This window comes from Asparagus officinalis, chromosome 2 (assembly GCF_001876935.1).
Source record: "Asparagus officinalis chromosome 2, Aspof.V1, whole genome shotgun sequence".
NCBI lineage: Eukaryota > Viridiplantae > Streptophyta > Magnoliopsida > Asparagales > Asparagaceae > Asparagus > Asparagus officinalis.
The window spans coordinates 45729994-45746447 of NC_033795.1; the positions used below are offsets into that span (position 1 = coordinate 45729994).

Below are 16454 nucleotides of genomic sequence, written 5' to 3' on the forward strand. Positions count from 1 at the left end.
CCATATTTTTTGGATCACCTTATCTTTTGTTGGCAGCTCGCGTTGTTCGAAACGCATGTCCCATAAGATGTTAAGGCGTTTGATCCAAGAATTGTTCGTTGATTCAATCAACTCTTTATCATCTTCTTGATCACCATCCAGATGACTAGTTGAAGTCATGTTACATACACAACTTTGAAGACTACACCAATGCTAACATCGGAGTCCTATGATGATGTTTCAGATGAATGGTCTTGATATAGACATTCACTGAGTTCATTTTCTGAAGAGGGAGGAGTTTAAACATAACCTAACCATCTTCGAGTTTTATGATAGTAATCAGGAGGTTTTTCTTCTAGAGTGAAAGCTTAAATTGGTGCTCGTCTTCCTTTCCTGATGTTTAAACCTTCCTGGTTATTAAAATCATAACCCATTTTCCACATCATATAGAGGGACTTGGACCCATAATGATGGAATTGTGGGATTTTGTGGTCATCCTCTAAACTTTTCTAATTTTATAGCTTAGAGTTGACTTTCCTAAAATAGATGGGCTTTTGTCCTTTCTTCTTAGCCGGTTGTATGAAGAAGGCTTTATACGCGTCTTCTATCTCTTCAAATGTAATGAAAGATGATTTGAGCGGAACATTAAGTGATGCCTCAGCATACAATGTATGCCATAGATCTGTACCTACATCTGTATCAGTCCCTATTTTCTCACATTTAGAGGACACATCAGACAAGTAAGCCAAGTTGAAATATTCATTAATGTACCACTCGCTTCACTAGATACATTATTATTGTTGACCTTATTTTGGTTCATTACATTTAAGTCCAACTCCCACAAACACTCTTCCTTAGGCTCGGGCTCGGTGTCCACTTCGTTACCATTGTCAGGATCATCTTTCGGTTGTTCTAGTTCTTAGGAGTCTAGGTAGAAGACTGAGTCAGTGCGATAGTTCTCCACACCCTTGAATGGTTGCCTCTTAGCTATCAAGGTTCTGACCCAATAATAAATTGACATATTTCATCATTGACATATTTCATCATTTGACGGAGGGTAGATAGGACAATGTGATTCGCATGAACCCAAGGCCGTCGTAATAATAAATTGTAGGACGTGTCTGCATCTATGATGTAGCAAGTCACCTCCGACTTGAGATTTCCAATCTAGCACTTGACTTTGATCTTGCCTAAGGTTGCGTGCTCTAGCCATTGAAGGTGAATATAGTAGTTTGAGTAGAGCTCAACCGATGCAGACGAATTCCTAAGAATTGCATAACCGTGTACGGCATAACGCTGAGCGCGGAGCCCGAGTCAACCTAGACACGGCTGATCTTAGAATACCCGATATACCCTGTATATTACAAAGGTCTATCATGCTTGTGCTTGATTTACATATCTTCTTGTGTGAATGATATGCAAGTAGACTTTATGTAACTTGTAGGCATTGTTCACAAGGAGGTCCTTCTATAGCTTTTGGGACTACAGAAACTTGTGTGATAAAGCTCCCTGTATCTGTTAAAGCTTCAATCAGAGCTCTGCTTGTGGACTTGGACAGCCTATGAAGCTCATAAAGAATGATCCTGGCAGGAATATTGGCTAGTTCAGCTAGGACGTTTAAATGGAAGGGAGTGCTTGATCCCCCAACTTCTTAATGGAGAAGATTCATGTTATAGTGAACCCTCTTCTACTTCTCTTTTTTAGCCGACATTTTGGAAATAATACCCCCAGTCTCTTCACCGTGCTTTTTTGCTTCTTGAACAGCTTGATCATAACTTTTCAGATATGTCTTCCCTGACCTGGTGCTAGATCTAGTGTTTTCTTCGTACTCATCCACAAGAGCAGTCCTCTCCCCTTCCAAATCAGTGAGAGGGATCAAGTGGGTATCATCTTTATTTAGAGATGGGCTAATCATATTAGAAGATTTAGCATTGTTTCTCTTCTTCTTCTCCGACACACTTGTCCACTACTGGTAATCAAGCAAATCGGGATGAACCCACATCATCTCACCTTTTAGAGTAGTACGTGGTACCAATCCTTTATCTTTTTGACCATGTGCGTCAGTGTTTTTCAGGTGTATCTCTCCCTTAGGGATAGGGATGACGCCATTGGAAGCTACAACAAGTGGGAAATTCTCGAATTGGACCGATATCATATTGGTAGATACAGTCTTCTGTTCCAGCTTCGATTTTAGCATTTCCGCATCAATCAAGACCTACAGGATATCTTTAAAGATATAGTATCTCATTGTTGGATGCCCCAGCATTTTGTGATAGAGGCAGTAGTTAGGGTCATCCACCATTCCTACCTCTTCAGGTTTCTTAACATCAAGAAGCATCAACTTATTGTTCTTTTGAAGTAGCTAAAATAAAGTGACTACATGATCCTTTTTTAAAGAGTACTACTTGGGTGCTCTTGGTTGACCCAATGCCTTTCCCTGCTTAGCAGGTGGCGATCAAGTATTAGCTTTAGTGGCCAGGGTATCCTTTCCCTTTGATCGGGAAGCATTTCATTGGCCATGTTTCACCAGTTGCTTTTGCTTGCTTCCTTCTTCGAATTTGATCCTGGCGACAATTTCTTCAGCTTGTTCACCTTGGGAGACTAGTTGTTTTCAAGAATGACACTCTACAACTTCCATTTGAGCTAGGAGGTTCGTCTGCAAGTTGTGTCGATAGGTTTCCACCAGAGTAGGATGTGTCATACCCGTTGGACATCGTAGAGCTATGGTTTAGAATCTTTCGATGAAGGCTTTAATGGGTTCCCCTTTCTTTTGCTTGGTGGCGAGAAGAGAAGGGAATGAGACTTCCGTATCGTCCTCATAGAATCTAGCCAGGAATAGTCTTTCTAGATCCCCACTTCTGGATAGTTTCTGCAAGAAATTTCATGAACCATTCAAAGGCGACCACTTTGAGGGTGCTAATAAACAAACGAGTTAGTACAACATCATTTGCTATTAGATTCCTAGTCTGTGACTTAAAATAGTAGATGTGTCAATTCGGTGATCTCGTGCCTTCAAAAGCTTGCCGAATCGGGACTTTGAATTTTAGAGGATAAGGGGCTATATCCCATTCGGCTGGATTGGGCCTAACAACTCTCCCATCTTGGAGCTTGCTTCTTTTGGCAATGATATTGAGGCGGGCTTCCAGTTCCTCCATTTTGGCCGACTGAGGATTCTGCTCATTCTTCTCCCTCTCTCTCTCTCTCTCTCTCTCTCTCTCTCTCTTCTTCTTCTTCTTCTTCTTCTTCTTCTTCTTCTTCTTCTTTCTTATTCTCTTTCCCCTTCTCCTGTTCCTTCCCTTGCAAACCTCCCTCAATACTTTGAACTTGACCATGGAACTATGGAAGCTTTCCTTGCTTTAGCTACAATAGTGGTCAATCTCAAAGATCCTATAATATTTCCTAGTTTCACCCAATTTGTGAGGGGAGGCAGAATGTACTTTCAACTACTAGCTTCTTGATGCCAGTATGTTTATAGTACCACAGCTACACATGAAAGAAATAGAATCTTAACAAACACCCCTTAACCTTAACAATAAATAAGCAACCATAACAATAAATCCATAACCTTAACAATAAATAAGCAATAATAATAATAAATCTGTAACCTAAACAATAAATCTGTAAGCTTAATAATCAACATGTAACCTTAACAGCTAACTCGTAACCTTAACAACCAATCCGTACCCTAAACAACCAAGTTGTACCCTTAACAACAATTAAGCAACCATAACAACAAAATAGTAACATTGACAGCCAACTTGTATACATAACTACCAACTATACTAAAGAATTAAACCCTAACCTTCACAACCAATAATAAAAAAGTAGGATTACTTACACAAACAAGCTAGGTACACCCTTGCAGATATACAATCATCTTCCCTGGCCCAAGACCCTTCAATGTCTTTTCTATCTTATCAAATATCTTACTGAATATATAAGTTCCCCATGTAGTGCTATTGACCTGATCGATGCTATCAACATACTTGAATAAATGCCTAAGAACACTAAGAACACTGCTTGGACACCAGATTATGCTAGCTGATAGAGGATCCGTAGTAGGACAAAGTCCTTCACATCTCGATGATCAGTTGATTATATAAGCTTCATGAATAGATCCTCAAAATAGCGTCTGGTGGGGGCTAGAGGAGGAGTTGTACTGCTATCACCCTCAGGTTTGATAAACAACCTCGATCAAATCCTGTACTTCCTATCTCGGTTGGGGCCAATAAGATCCCCCTCATTAGAGAACCATGTATGGCTCATTACCCACTTAAGGTTGAATGAGTACGCGATGTCGTCTCTAGATTTTGTATCAGTGAAGACGAATTTCACCTTTTTCTCATCCCACTGTCCCAAAACATGCTCAAAAGTAGGAAGATTAAGACCAGGAGGGCCAAAATGAACGTAAAGTCTGAATACACTATCTTCGTAGGCCTTCTAGTTCTTTTGCCCCATATGTTACACTAAAGTGTGCATGAATTCATAGTAGGCAGTAAAGCTAGAAGTGGGCCGCAACACAGATGTGGACTTTGCCCTTTTTCTACAAAGAAAAACCACAAGGCATAAATAGTTTGAAAATAATTTGTAAACATAACAGTTATGCTATAAACTTAACAAAGATATTATAAACTTAACAACAAATCCATAAGGTTCACAACCAAAGCTTATCCTCACCAACCAACCAGTAAACTTAACAATAAAAGCATAACCCATACAAGTTAACAGTAACATTCATAACTAATAGCAACAAGTAAACAATAACATCCACAACTAACGGACACACTTCAACAATAACCTTCACAACTAAGAGCATTATGTAAACAATAATAATTATCGCTTAACCTTAATAATTAACGGGCTACACGCCATAACTAAACAGTAACCTTCACAAAAGATCAATAACCTTAAACAACTAATGCATAACCTTAATAATAAAAGCATAACCGTAACAATAAATGCATAACCCTTACAAGTTAACAGTAACATTCACAACTAATAGCCACAAGTAAACAGTAACCTCCACAACTAACAGTCACTCGTCAACAATAACCTTCATAACTAACAGCCGCATGAAAATAGTAACCTTCACAACAGACTCATAACCTTAACAACTAACGCTTAACCTTAACAACTAACATACCACATGTCACAACTAAATAGTAACCTTTATAACAGATTAATAACCTTAACAACTAATGCATAACCTTAATAATTAATGAATTTTCTTGATAACTACAAGCTAACATTCAAAACTTAACATTATCCTTCAAAATTAACACATCGTGCAACATGATAAACAACATAAAATTTGCAGTAAAAATCACTTTTTTTGTTGTCGTATGCTTCTCTTTAGCTCCTCTCTTCAAACTAGGAGCGCTCTAGAGGCGTTGTCAGTGCCGCCGGTGGTGCCGGTGCTGCCCTCTAGATCTATATGCTGGCCTATCTTTTTGGGTTGAGCTAGACTTATGGGATGAGAATGGCTGGCTGCAATGTCCTCTAGAACATCAGCAATTGATGTGCCAGCTTAGGACCACTCTACTATTGTCTAGGGTCTTTTTGAGATGACGTACTGTGACGCGTCGTTGTCTTTGCTGAATTCAACAGGGACGACTACTTTGGGAGTTGTCTTGCCGGCCATTTTTCCGATTAATCTCTGGAGTGGGTTGATTTAGGGCTAGGGTTTTGCAAGGGGGGAAATTCTCTGGAGTCGGTTTGCTTGCACAGAAGACAGATGAAATGGCACGAATGACGAGGAAGGGTTGAGACAAAAGAGAGGCGGTTAAATCAAAGGAAAATTTGGAAATTTTTTTATGTTTTTGCATTTGGGTCACGTGGGGAGGGTTTTGGCGGCTATAGGAATGTAGTTATGTTTTTGGGGTTTCTTGGGAACGTTGGCAAAGTCTTGGGGGGCGGAACACATGAACTCGTTTTGGGGGCTAGAAGCAATTTTCCCTTAAATATATTGGCAATTATACCCAAATTCCTTTTCCTAAGAAAAATCTTCACCCGGAAGTAACTTATCCTCTCCAAAAAATTTACCCAGACTTACGATCATCTTATTCCAGTATTTAGTTAATATTCTTTTTTTTTGGTCAATGAAAATTTTATTCATATCCCAATTGAGAAATATGTACACATCAAGAATACTCAGTACTATGGACTGAGATTTACAAAAAAAATTACATGTATATGAAGAATAATCAGAACTTCATATTAACATGAAAAGCTCTCTGTCACTGTTAGAGGAGTGCGGACTATTCAATAGTATGGTTGAGACATCATATTTGATTTCCTTCACTATCTGATCAGCATCCTTGAATTTTTGTGAGAAGATCCGTTCATTTCTTTCCCGCCAAATGTGGTATATAGAAGCTGTAAAAATCAGTCTTTTAAGCTTTTGCTTATATCCTCTTCCTCTCAAACTTGCAAACCAATTAACTAGATAAGACCAATTAGTAGACTTCCACCCAAAGCCTGACCATTCCATGATTTTGTCCCAGATGTAGCCAGAGAAGGAACACTCAAAGAACAGGTGATCCCTAGACTCCAAGCTTAAACCCATACATAAACTGCAACTGTTGTTATCTGTAATTCCTCTTTGCAGCAATTTGTCTTGGGTCAATAGCCAATTTTGCATAGCTAACCAGCTAATAAAGGCATGTTTAGGGATGTTTAAACTCCCCCAAATAGTTTTACACCATGAGACCTGATGAGATGTAGGAAGAAGCCCTGCATACAAAGCTAAAATTCTGAGTTTGGAGCTCCTGTGGCAAGAATGAATGAAGTCTTTTAACCTGTCAGCTCATCCAAAAAGAATCAATGCTTTATCCTTAACTTTAACCATTTGTTTCCACATCCAAGAATCTCCTGTTTTAGCTTTTACTTGCCATATATCACTATTCTTGAGATAATTTCCATGGATCCATTTGATCCACAAAGATTCCTTGTTTACATGTATAGACCAAATGTTCTTCAGTGCACTTGCAAAATTCCAGTAATAAGCCGAAAACACTCCAAATCCTCCTTGCATTTTCCCAATACAAACTTTTTTCCAAGAAACTAGAGATTTCCTAGAAGAATCCCACAAGAATCTCCTGCACATTTCATCTATCTTATGAAGAACACTGGTAGGAAGAACATAGCTTGATGTCCAGTAAATCTGTATACCAAGAATCACACTTTTGATAACTTGTAACCTCCCTGCATAGGATAAAATTTTATGGTTTTTCCAGCTTTGCAACTGTCCTGAGATTTTATCAAAAAGTGCATTGCAATCCATGTGTGACAATCTCTTGGATATGAGTGGAACTCCAAGGTATTTAAATGGCATTTTACCTTCAGCAAATCCCAGAATGTTGGCTATGGATTCTTTGATATTGTCTTCAACCCCTCCATATAGAATAGAACAATTTTCAGGATTAGCCTCTAACCCTGAAATCTCACCAAAGGATTTGAGGCACTGATATAACTTGTGCACAGAGTATGTATCACCTTTAGAAAAAAGTAACAAATCATCCGCAAATATGAGATGGGTGATCTTCAGATTTTTACATTTAGGATGGAATTTAAAAGCTTTATCATCTCTTAAAGATGTCAAGCTTCTTGATAAATATTCCATACCTAAAATGAAAAGATAAGGGGAAAGAGGATCTCCCTGTCTCAACCCTCGTTCACCTTTGAAATAGCCTTGCAAAGAACCATTAAGAGATATTGAAAACTTTGGGGTAGTTATACAGGACATAATCCATCTTAGCATGTCAGCTGGGAATCCCAAACCTGCAAGCATTTTTTCAAGAAAGCTCCAACTTATTGTATCAAAGGCCTTCCTTATGTCAATATTTAGCATGACCCTTGATGATATTTTCCTCCTGCTGTAGTTTTTAACCAGCTCATGTGCTAACATTATGTTGCTAGAGATTTGTCTTCCCTGTACAAAAGCACTCTGAGCCTCATTGACAATGTATCCCATGATAGGCTTAATTCTGTTTGCCAGGATCTTTGTTATGAATTTATACAAGCAGTTACAACAAGAGATTGGCCTGAAATCTGCTGGAGTTTTAGGACACTAGACTTTAGGGATAAGAGAAATTGAGGTAGAGTTTACAGCTCCCTACAATTTACCTGTCCTGAAAAATTCCTTGATAGCTAAGGTAACCTCATCCCCAATTATAGGCCAGGCAGTCTTAAAGAAAGACATATTGTATCCATCAGGCCCTGGAGCTTTATCCTCAGGAATTGAAAAAACAGCTGCTTTTATTTCATCCTTTGAAACAGGTTTCAACAGTTCATTGATTTGTGCATCATTCAGACATGGACCTGATTTGATAATGTTGATGTCAGGAGGGAGAGTGTTAATTGCCTTGCCCATCAGATTTTTATAATATGATGTAAGCTCCTGCACAATACCTTCATCATCAGTAATTTTATCCCCTTTGCTATTGTAGAGAGCCAAAATTCTGTTATTATGTCTTTTATACTTAGCTATAGAATGAAACAGCTTAGAAATTCTATCACCATGCACATTCCAGTTAATCCTGGCCTTCTGCTTGTAAAAAGACAGTTCACAATCAAGGAGCTTATTGTATGTGAGGATACATTTTTTCTCATGAGCAATAAATTCAGAATTGAGAGGGTCAGAGTGTAGAATTCTCTGAGCATCTTCTAAAGCAAATTTTGCTCTTTGCACTTGCTCACTAATGTTGTGAAAATGTTTCTTGTTCAGATCTATTAACTCCTTCTTCAGCATTTTGAGCTTTGCATAAACTGAGTACATAGTATAGCCTTGGACAGGAGTGTGCCAAATTTTTGAAACAGTGGGTATGTAATTTTCATGCTTGGTCCACATTTTGAAGAATTTGAAAGGCTTCTTTCCCTGTTTCAAGTCATCATAAACAGAAACAATGGCTGGAGAATGATCAGATAGATTGGGGAGCATGAATTCCACATGACTAGAAATGTATTCATCAATCCATGCATCATTTATCAAAGCCCTGTCCAACCTACACCAGATCCTTGAATTTGCATCTTGTTTGTTATTCCAAGTATAAAAACATCCCTGAGTTTTTAAGTGTCTGAGATTGCAATCCTCAATAAAATTCTTGAAATCTTTTGTATCAGCCTCTGTTAGATTTATACCACCAAGCTTTTCTTCATTGCTCAGTAAGCGATTAAAATCTCTACATATTATACAAGGAACATTCCTAATTTTTTGGGATATCTGTTTAAGATCTTCCCATAGCTCTTTTCTAGCTTCCTGTCTGTTAAAACCATAGACTGTTGAAGCAATGCAGCTAAGTCTACCATCCAATGATTTCATATAGCAAGTAATATGCTGATCTGAAATTTTGATCACCTGAATGTCAAAAAAAATTCTGATCCCAAAGGATAAGAATTCTAGCTTTCTCAGATCCTCTTACAGTTGACAACCATTTCCAATTTTTTGCAATCTTTTTTGCAGTGGCATCCAGTAATGATTCCTTAATTTTGGTTTCAATTAGAGCTATGAATGACAGATGATACTGTTGAATATGGTTTCTCACCATCTGCTGTTTAGGGGACTTGTTTAATCCCCTCACATTCCAAAAAGATAAGTTCATGTGAAAGAAACTCCCCCCTATCAATTGTACAGGGGTCATCTGCAATCTTTCCTCCAGTTGAATTTCCTGGAGAATTCCTCTTTGTCTTGTTCCCTTGAACAAGAAACCAGCAATCCCTATCTGTGATCAGTTTGTCATGCATGACATGCACAAAGTTTTCATTTCCCAGTTTTTGACCATCCAGCAAAATTTCCTTTCCTTTTAACACCTGAGAATGATTGATCTGCCTATTAACTCCATTTCTCAATTCCCCTTGTGATACACCAATTCCTTGCATAGACTCCCTAACAGTCTGCTGCCCAGAAACATGCACAGGAGGAGAAACATGCACAGATGGCATATGAACCTGAACAGGAGACATCTCAGTGGATACAGGTGCAGGCATAGTAGGTATTTGCACAGGAGATACAAGCACAGGAGAAACATGCACAGAAGATTGCACAGGATCAACTTTCTGTTTTGGCCTCCATCTCTGTACTTTCACCTGTTTTGCAAAAATTAGTTTCATGACCCACAATTTTACAATTTTCACACCATCTTGGCTTGAATTCATAAAACACCTTCTGTGTTATTTTTTTACATTTGGTCCCTGGATATGAATCTCATCAGGAAGCGAGGAGGGTAAAGTAACTTCAACTAACACTCTTGCATATGCTAGCCTTTGTCTATTTGCTGTCAACTTATCAGTGGTAATTGGCTTACCTATAAGACTGGCTATTTTGCTGATACTTCTTTCATTCCACAAGTTAAGCCGTAAACCTGGCAAGTGTATCCACACAGGGTAGACATTATCCTTTCTTTTCTCAAGTTCATCATCAATAGACCAAGATTTCAAGAGAAGAGGTCTAGAACCCAGGAACCAAGGACCATTCTCCAGAATTATACTCATGTCTTCCAGATTTTTGAACTTGAAAAGAAAAAGTCCAGGTTTTAGAAGACAGATTTCTGGTAGTGCTAAGCTTCCCCATATTTTCTTCACATAAGTCTCCATAGCCTTATATTTGATATATAGACCCAAGACTTGTCCAATAAGAGAAAACTTCCATATGGAACCACCTTCATTCCACTCATCTTCATCAAATGTTTTTGAATCTTTGATATCAGGTTGAATATAGTTCAGATTAAAACCATTTCCAGGTTTTCTATTATCTTTAAAAAAAACTCACCCAGCTTTTCCTATTATTTTCATGATCTGAAACAGGCACTTCTTCATTAGATTCCACAATCAACGATGAGTCATTTGCCTCTTTGCCATTTGATATGACAAGAGGCGGAAATTCATTTTCTCCTCCAAGAAGACCAGAATCATTAATTTGAGATGAGATCTCAATTGGATCAACAATGTTTCCATTTGAAGAAGAAACCAAATTCAGAGAAGAGACATTGCTATGAGTTTTCATTGATGAAATAGTTGAAGCAAATTCCAAATCAAGATCATCCTCCCAAGAATTTTGAGATGAATTACCAGAAATCAGGGACTTACAGAGATTTCTTGATTGAAGACCTTTTTGTTCAAGAATCCTTTGAGATTGCTGCTGAGGATTCATTAAGAACTTATTTGAATTGAGAATATCCTTCATCAGCAGCTTCTTCTTTTCTCCCTTTGGACCCGTTGACTTCATCACCTCAAGCTCAAGATCTCCATCATCTTCAGCAAAACTCGTATCAGAGTGATCACCAGATGGAAGTAAATCAGAATTAGCATCTCTCGATCCTAGATTAAGGATCTTCAAACCACCATTTCTCTTTTTTCTTGCCATTTTCCTCGGCGGGGGCGCAGGTTAACAGGATCGCCTGTTAACATGCACCATGAGAAAGAACCGCCAAAATTTTTCTTATTAGCAAAATATATTTAGTTAATATTCATAACCATTTAATGATGGTTGGTCTATGATAAAAGGATAATAAGTCTGAACCCAACTTTTGATGAAAATTCTAAGGGGCTATAGGTTCAATAACAGCCATATCAAAGAAGTGAATTTAAGTTAATTCACGTGTATAAGTTCTAAAAAGTTAATCATTTGTTTCTTACTTGGACCTAACCTAGCATGAATGGCTCGGTGTTTAATGATGCTCTAAAGAAAAAATTAGATTAAACAACTGCCCCCCACTGGGGTACTTAGGTGTAATTGCACATGAGAATCCCACTATGAAATACCTTCGATATTGTCGTTGTCAAGGAGCTTGCAATGACTTATGTATGTGTCTTTTTTTAGCAGGTCATGGGTTTCAATTAAACTCGATCATTTAAACTTCCTTTGAATGAGGTTGTGCCCATTGTTGAGAATGTTAAGGATTAGACTCCTTTAGTTTGATGAGCTGCTGCATCTTTATTCGAAGGTGAAGTAGTAAAGGAGACTAGAAATTACGAGATCAGAGTGTTGTAACATTGGTTTGGGAGAAAGTAACAACGTCGAAGCTACCTCTTGTGATTGCACTTTGACTCTAATGGTCTTGTTATTTCACTACTGGAACTTTACTTTTAGTAAGAAAATTCAGAAAAATCATATGACCTGAATTTTTCTAGCTTTCCAAGTTTAAAAAATTAATTGTAAAGCCTCAATACAAGTACTTGACCCGAATGTTTCTAGCTCATCGATGGTTGATCAAAAAAATGAAAAGAAGAATGCATTTAGAGGGAGTCGAGTTTAGCTTCAGGAACAACATCGAACTATTGGCTTTCAGCTTGATTGAGTTCAGATTGTGAAATAGTGATTTCTTTTTTTGCCTTTGTATAGCTGCTTGTGCTCTTCAAAATTGTGCTGATGAGCTTTTCTTTTCTCTTCACATTTGTTTTTTGTGTCAGGTTGCTTTCTGCAGCTTTGGTTTCCTTCTCCCCTTTATGATGGTCATATTCACCTTCTGGAGAATCCTCGTAAGATATTTGAGTATCTTTAGTGCTACTGTCTGAATCTTCTGATGCTAATGAATTATCTAGAGTAGCTTCTTTTCATTTCTTCTTCTTCTTCTTCTTTTATTTAGCCTTCAATTGTCATTGTGTCGAAATATCATTTGCATGATACCAGGAGCAAACTATTTATAGGACAAAGAAAAAGAAGAAAAATAAAGATAAAAAAAATAAAAAATAAAAAGAATGAAAAAATAAAAAACATAAAAATAAAAAGGGAAATTTAGGGTTGAGTCCTCAGCTTATCACCAATCTGAAGTATTAAAAGATACATTATTGGTAGTGACTCATCACTGAACTCGGAGGTGGGTTTTGGATGTTTTTTTTAATCCAGGTGCCCCCTTTTTTTTGGTTTTCACCATAGTTACTTCCCCATCTGGTTTTGCTTATAGATCCTTTGATATTTTCCTATAGCGAGGGGTTCCTATTTTTTCCTGTGGGGTATACCATAGCCGGGTTTTTTGACAATTTTATCCCTAGGCCCTTCGGGGTTTTCATCAGGTCCGTTGATGGTTCACCTTTTGCTTGTGATTTTCTTTTGATAAATCTGCCACTAGTAGAAAATCGACCAAACTAGACGGAACAAACTAGACGGAAAAATTTTCCGTCTAGGTTGGAGCAAACTAGACGGAAAACTTCCGTCTAGTTTGTTCCGTCTAGTTTGGATCAAACTAGACGGAAAATTCCGTCTAGTTTGTCAAACGAGACGGAAAACTCAACCTAGACGGAAATCCGTCTAGGTTGACTAGTCAACCTAGACGGACTTTCCGTCTAGGTTGACCAGTCAACCTAGACGGAATTTCCGTCTAGGTTGAAGCAACCTAGACGGAAATCCGTCTAGGTTGCCTAGGGCAAACTATTAAGTTTGCCCAGGGCAAATCAGCCGCCACCCCCCCCCTCCTCCACGAATACATACATATTATTGACTTTTGGAAAAAATGATTATATCTTTCAACCGAGAAGGCTGGTTCTAATATATTATATATAAAAAATCGCTTATCTTGATGAGATCAAGCTGTTCAGAGTAACAGATTCCTAAAATCACATCAGTGTCACCGATTTATGGAAAAAATTTGGCAGTAATATTCTTTATTCCGTCTAGGTTGACTTCCGTCTAGATTGATCAATCTAGACGGAATTCCGTCTAGTTTGAAGCAATCTAGACGGAAGCAAAATAAACCAATCAAACTAGACGGAATTCCGTCTAGATGAACTAATCTAGACGGAATTGCAATCAACCTAGACGGAAATTTCCGTCTAGGTTGATTGCAATTCCGTCTAGATTGATCAATCTAGACGGAAGTCAACCTAGACGGAATAAAGAATTCCGTCTGGGTTGTCAACCCAGACGGAATTCCGTCTGGGTTGCCAACCCAGACGGAATTCTTTATTCCGTCTAGGTTGACTTCCGTCTAGATTGATCAATCTAGACGGAATTCCGTCTAGTTTGAAGCAATATAGACGGAAGCAAAAAAAACCAATCAAACTAGACGGAATTCCGTCTAGATGAACTAATCTAGACGGAATTGCAATCAACCTAGACGGAAATTTCCGTCTAGTTTGGTCGATTTTCTACTAGTGTACGTCCTTTATCCTCTTTTTTATTTGTTTATTTAGTTTTTTAACAATGAGTGAACTCGTCCAGGTTGTAGTTTATACTCGTGTATCAAATGAGTAAGGTCGATATGCAGTTTAGACTCGTGCTTCCAAGGAGTAAAGGTTGATGCAGTTTATACTCGTGCCCCCAGGGAGTAAATATGGATGTAGTTTAAACTCGTGCACGTAAGGAGTAAAATGCGGATGTTGTTTAGACTCGTGCTCGAAGGAGTAAATATGAATGCAGTTTAGACTCACACCCTCAAGGAGTAAATGTGTATGAAGTATATTCATTCTACCAGAGAGTCCGCGAGAACAAACATTCATTGAGTGATGACTTTGTCTTTAAATTATATCTCAATCCAATCTTTAAAGACATAACAATCTGTGATTGACTAATCTATGATTGGGACAATACTTAGGATCATATCCACTTTTCCAACTTCTTCTGGCCTCTTTTGCTCAGGAAGTTACAGCCTATTTTTTATAGCGTCTTTAAAAATATTCTTCACTTTGTCTCTTTTAAAACAATATTGCTTATTATTCTTATCTTGAAGCATATCGCCATTTTGGTTCATGATTTCAAAAGAGGTGGAGACCACAAAATCTTTCCTTCCTCCATCCTTCTTAATTTTCGGAGTAGGAGATTGGCGACTACTGATGGACTCATTCTTTCAAAATCTTGACACATGTGTAATATGATCTTGAAATGTGCTTACTCCAGCTATGGATAAAAGTATAGCCATCCAGTAATCAATATTTCCTATAAGCAAGCCCACAGCTTATGTTTGCTCTAAATTTTGCTCGCATTTGATGCTCAAATTGCACCACATAGTGACATAGTCCAAGCCATTTTCATTGTTTTTGCATTTGGTCGCAACCAAATCTCTAATGGTGATATTATCAATAACACCCGTAAATGTTTTGTAGAAAACAGATTCCATCTCTGCAATGGTTCTGAAAGAATCATCAGGCAAGCCAAAATACCGTTCAAAAGCTACTACACTTAGACTATTGACAAATTACCTCAGGAGTAATATATCATTGCCCCTGTGTTGCCATAAGTTGCCATGAAATAGGCAATATGTTGAATTGCATTTCTAATTCCCTTAAAATTTTGAAACTTCAGCACTAGATATCCTAGGGTGTAAGTATTGTCTACCTCTTGATATGCCATGCTTTTTTGACTTTCTTCAGCTACAATCATCTTAAATTTATTCAATACCATGCTTTAATCTGATCTTTTGTTAAGACCTTGGAATCTTCATGAGACTAGCTAGAGTTTTGACCAATATCTGGCAAGCACCTGATCATAATCATTCAGTAGTAGAATTCTTTTCTAGCTGTTGCCCTTTCTAGATCCAAGTTGATTTGTAATTTGATACATAACCAACGTAAAGCCGTTCATTCTCATATTCAGCACATCGACTTCTCCTTTGTTTTCAACAAGTTGTTTTTGAAGACCTTCAATGACATCATCTTTATCTTTTCGAATGAAGTTTGGCTCTTCCTCTTCACTATTTTCGACGGTAGTGGTATCATTATTTTTATTCTTATTCTCTGCATTCATTTCTATTTCCTCATTTTGATCCCCCGATGTATCTTTATCTGATGAGTTGCTTTCCTCTCTGCTTCTGCTTCTTGTTCTACATGAAGGACCATCTTCATATGTGCTCCTGATGGTATATACAGTATGAACTGCATATTGTTCTATAGCATTATTCTGCATTATTTTTTTCTTTCTCGTTGGGTTGCTAAGGAATTTTTGCTGATTGAATTTTTTGATCTTTGTGGTGGGGGAGTTGTAGCACCTTGAATTCTCCTAACCTTCCTTAGAGCTTTGTATATCATGGAGGATAGAGTTTTAAGTTCCTTCTTTGACTTCTTCCCTTTAGTTATGGATGTCTTAAAGTCATTCTTATGGAGCTTAGCTACAATAACATTCTTTTGAACATATTTTAGTGGTTTAAAATAATTCTTCAAAAGAACCACAGACTTGACACTCTTGTTTACGTTTTGTCTATCCTGATGGTTTGTCGATGGTATTTGAAGTGCTCGATCGTCTGTTTGAAATTTTCTCATTTATTGGTTTTTCTAGAGTTTAAACATTGTCAATAGAAGTCAATCTCTCAAAAATTGACTTCCTCTTGTTGGTTTTGTTGATGGGGTTTGATAGCCTTTAAAAAACAGACTTTCACTTAAAAGTAAGGAAAGTAAGCCTCTCAAATTTGGATTCGCTATTTGGTAAGTTGGCGGGCTCTAGACAACCACATTAGGCCTCTTACCTCATGAGGGAAGCTTGAATGACTTTGGTAAGTTTGTATTCTTAGGGTCTACAATGGGTGCAATAAATAACTCAGTACTCTCAATTG

The 16454-nt window shown here is 37.8% G+C and overlaps 1 protein-coding gene across 1 annotated transcript; it reads right to left on the reverse strand.

The window, feature by feature from the left end:
* LOC109831141 lies at nt 8093-9524 on the reverse strand. Its single transcript, XM_020398480.1, has 2 exons — nt 9399-9524; nt 8093-9334 (listed from the first exon to the last, which is right to left on the reverse strand). The coding sequence occupies exons 1-2, from the start codon at nt 9522-9524 to the stop codon at nt 8093-8095; spliced, it is 1368 nt and encodes a 455-aa protein (XP_020254069.1).

What these genes read in the sequence shown, in the direction of transcription:
- LOC109831141 (XM_020398480.1), bottom strand. Translation starts at nt 9,524, where the DNA reads ATGGTGAGAAACCATATTCAACAGTATCATCTGTCATTCATAGCTCTA. An exon ending in ATTGGAAATGGTTGTCAACT is followed by an intron (nt 9,335 to 9,398) that starts GTAAGAGGATCT and finishes TTTGACATTCAG; the next exon opens with GTGATCAAAATTTCAGATCA.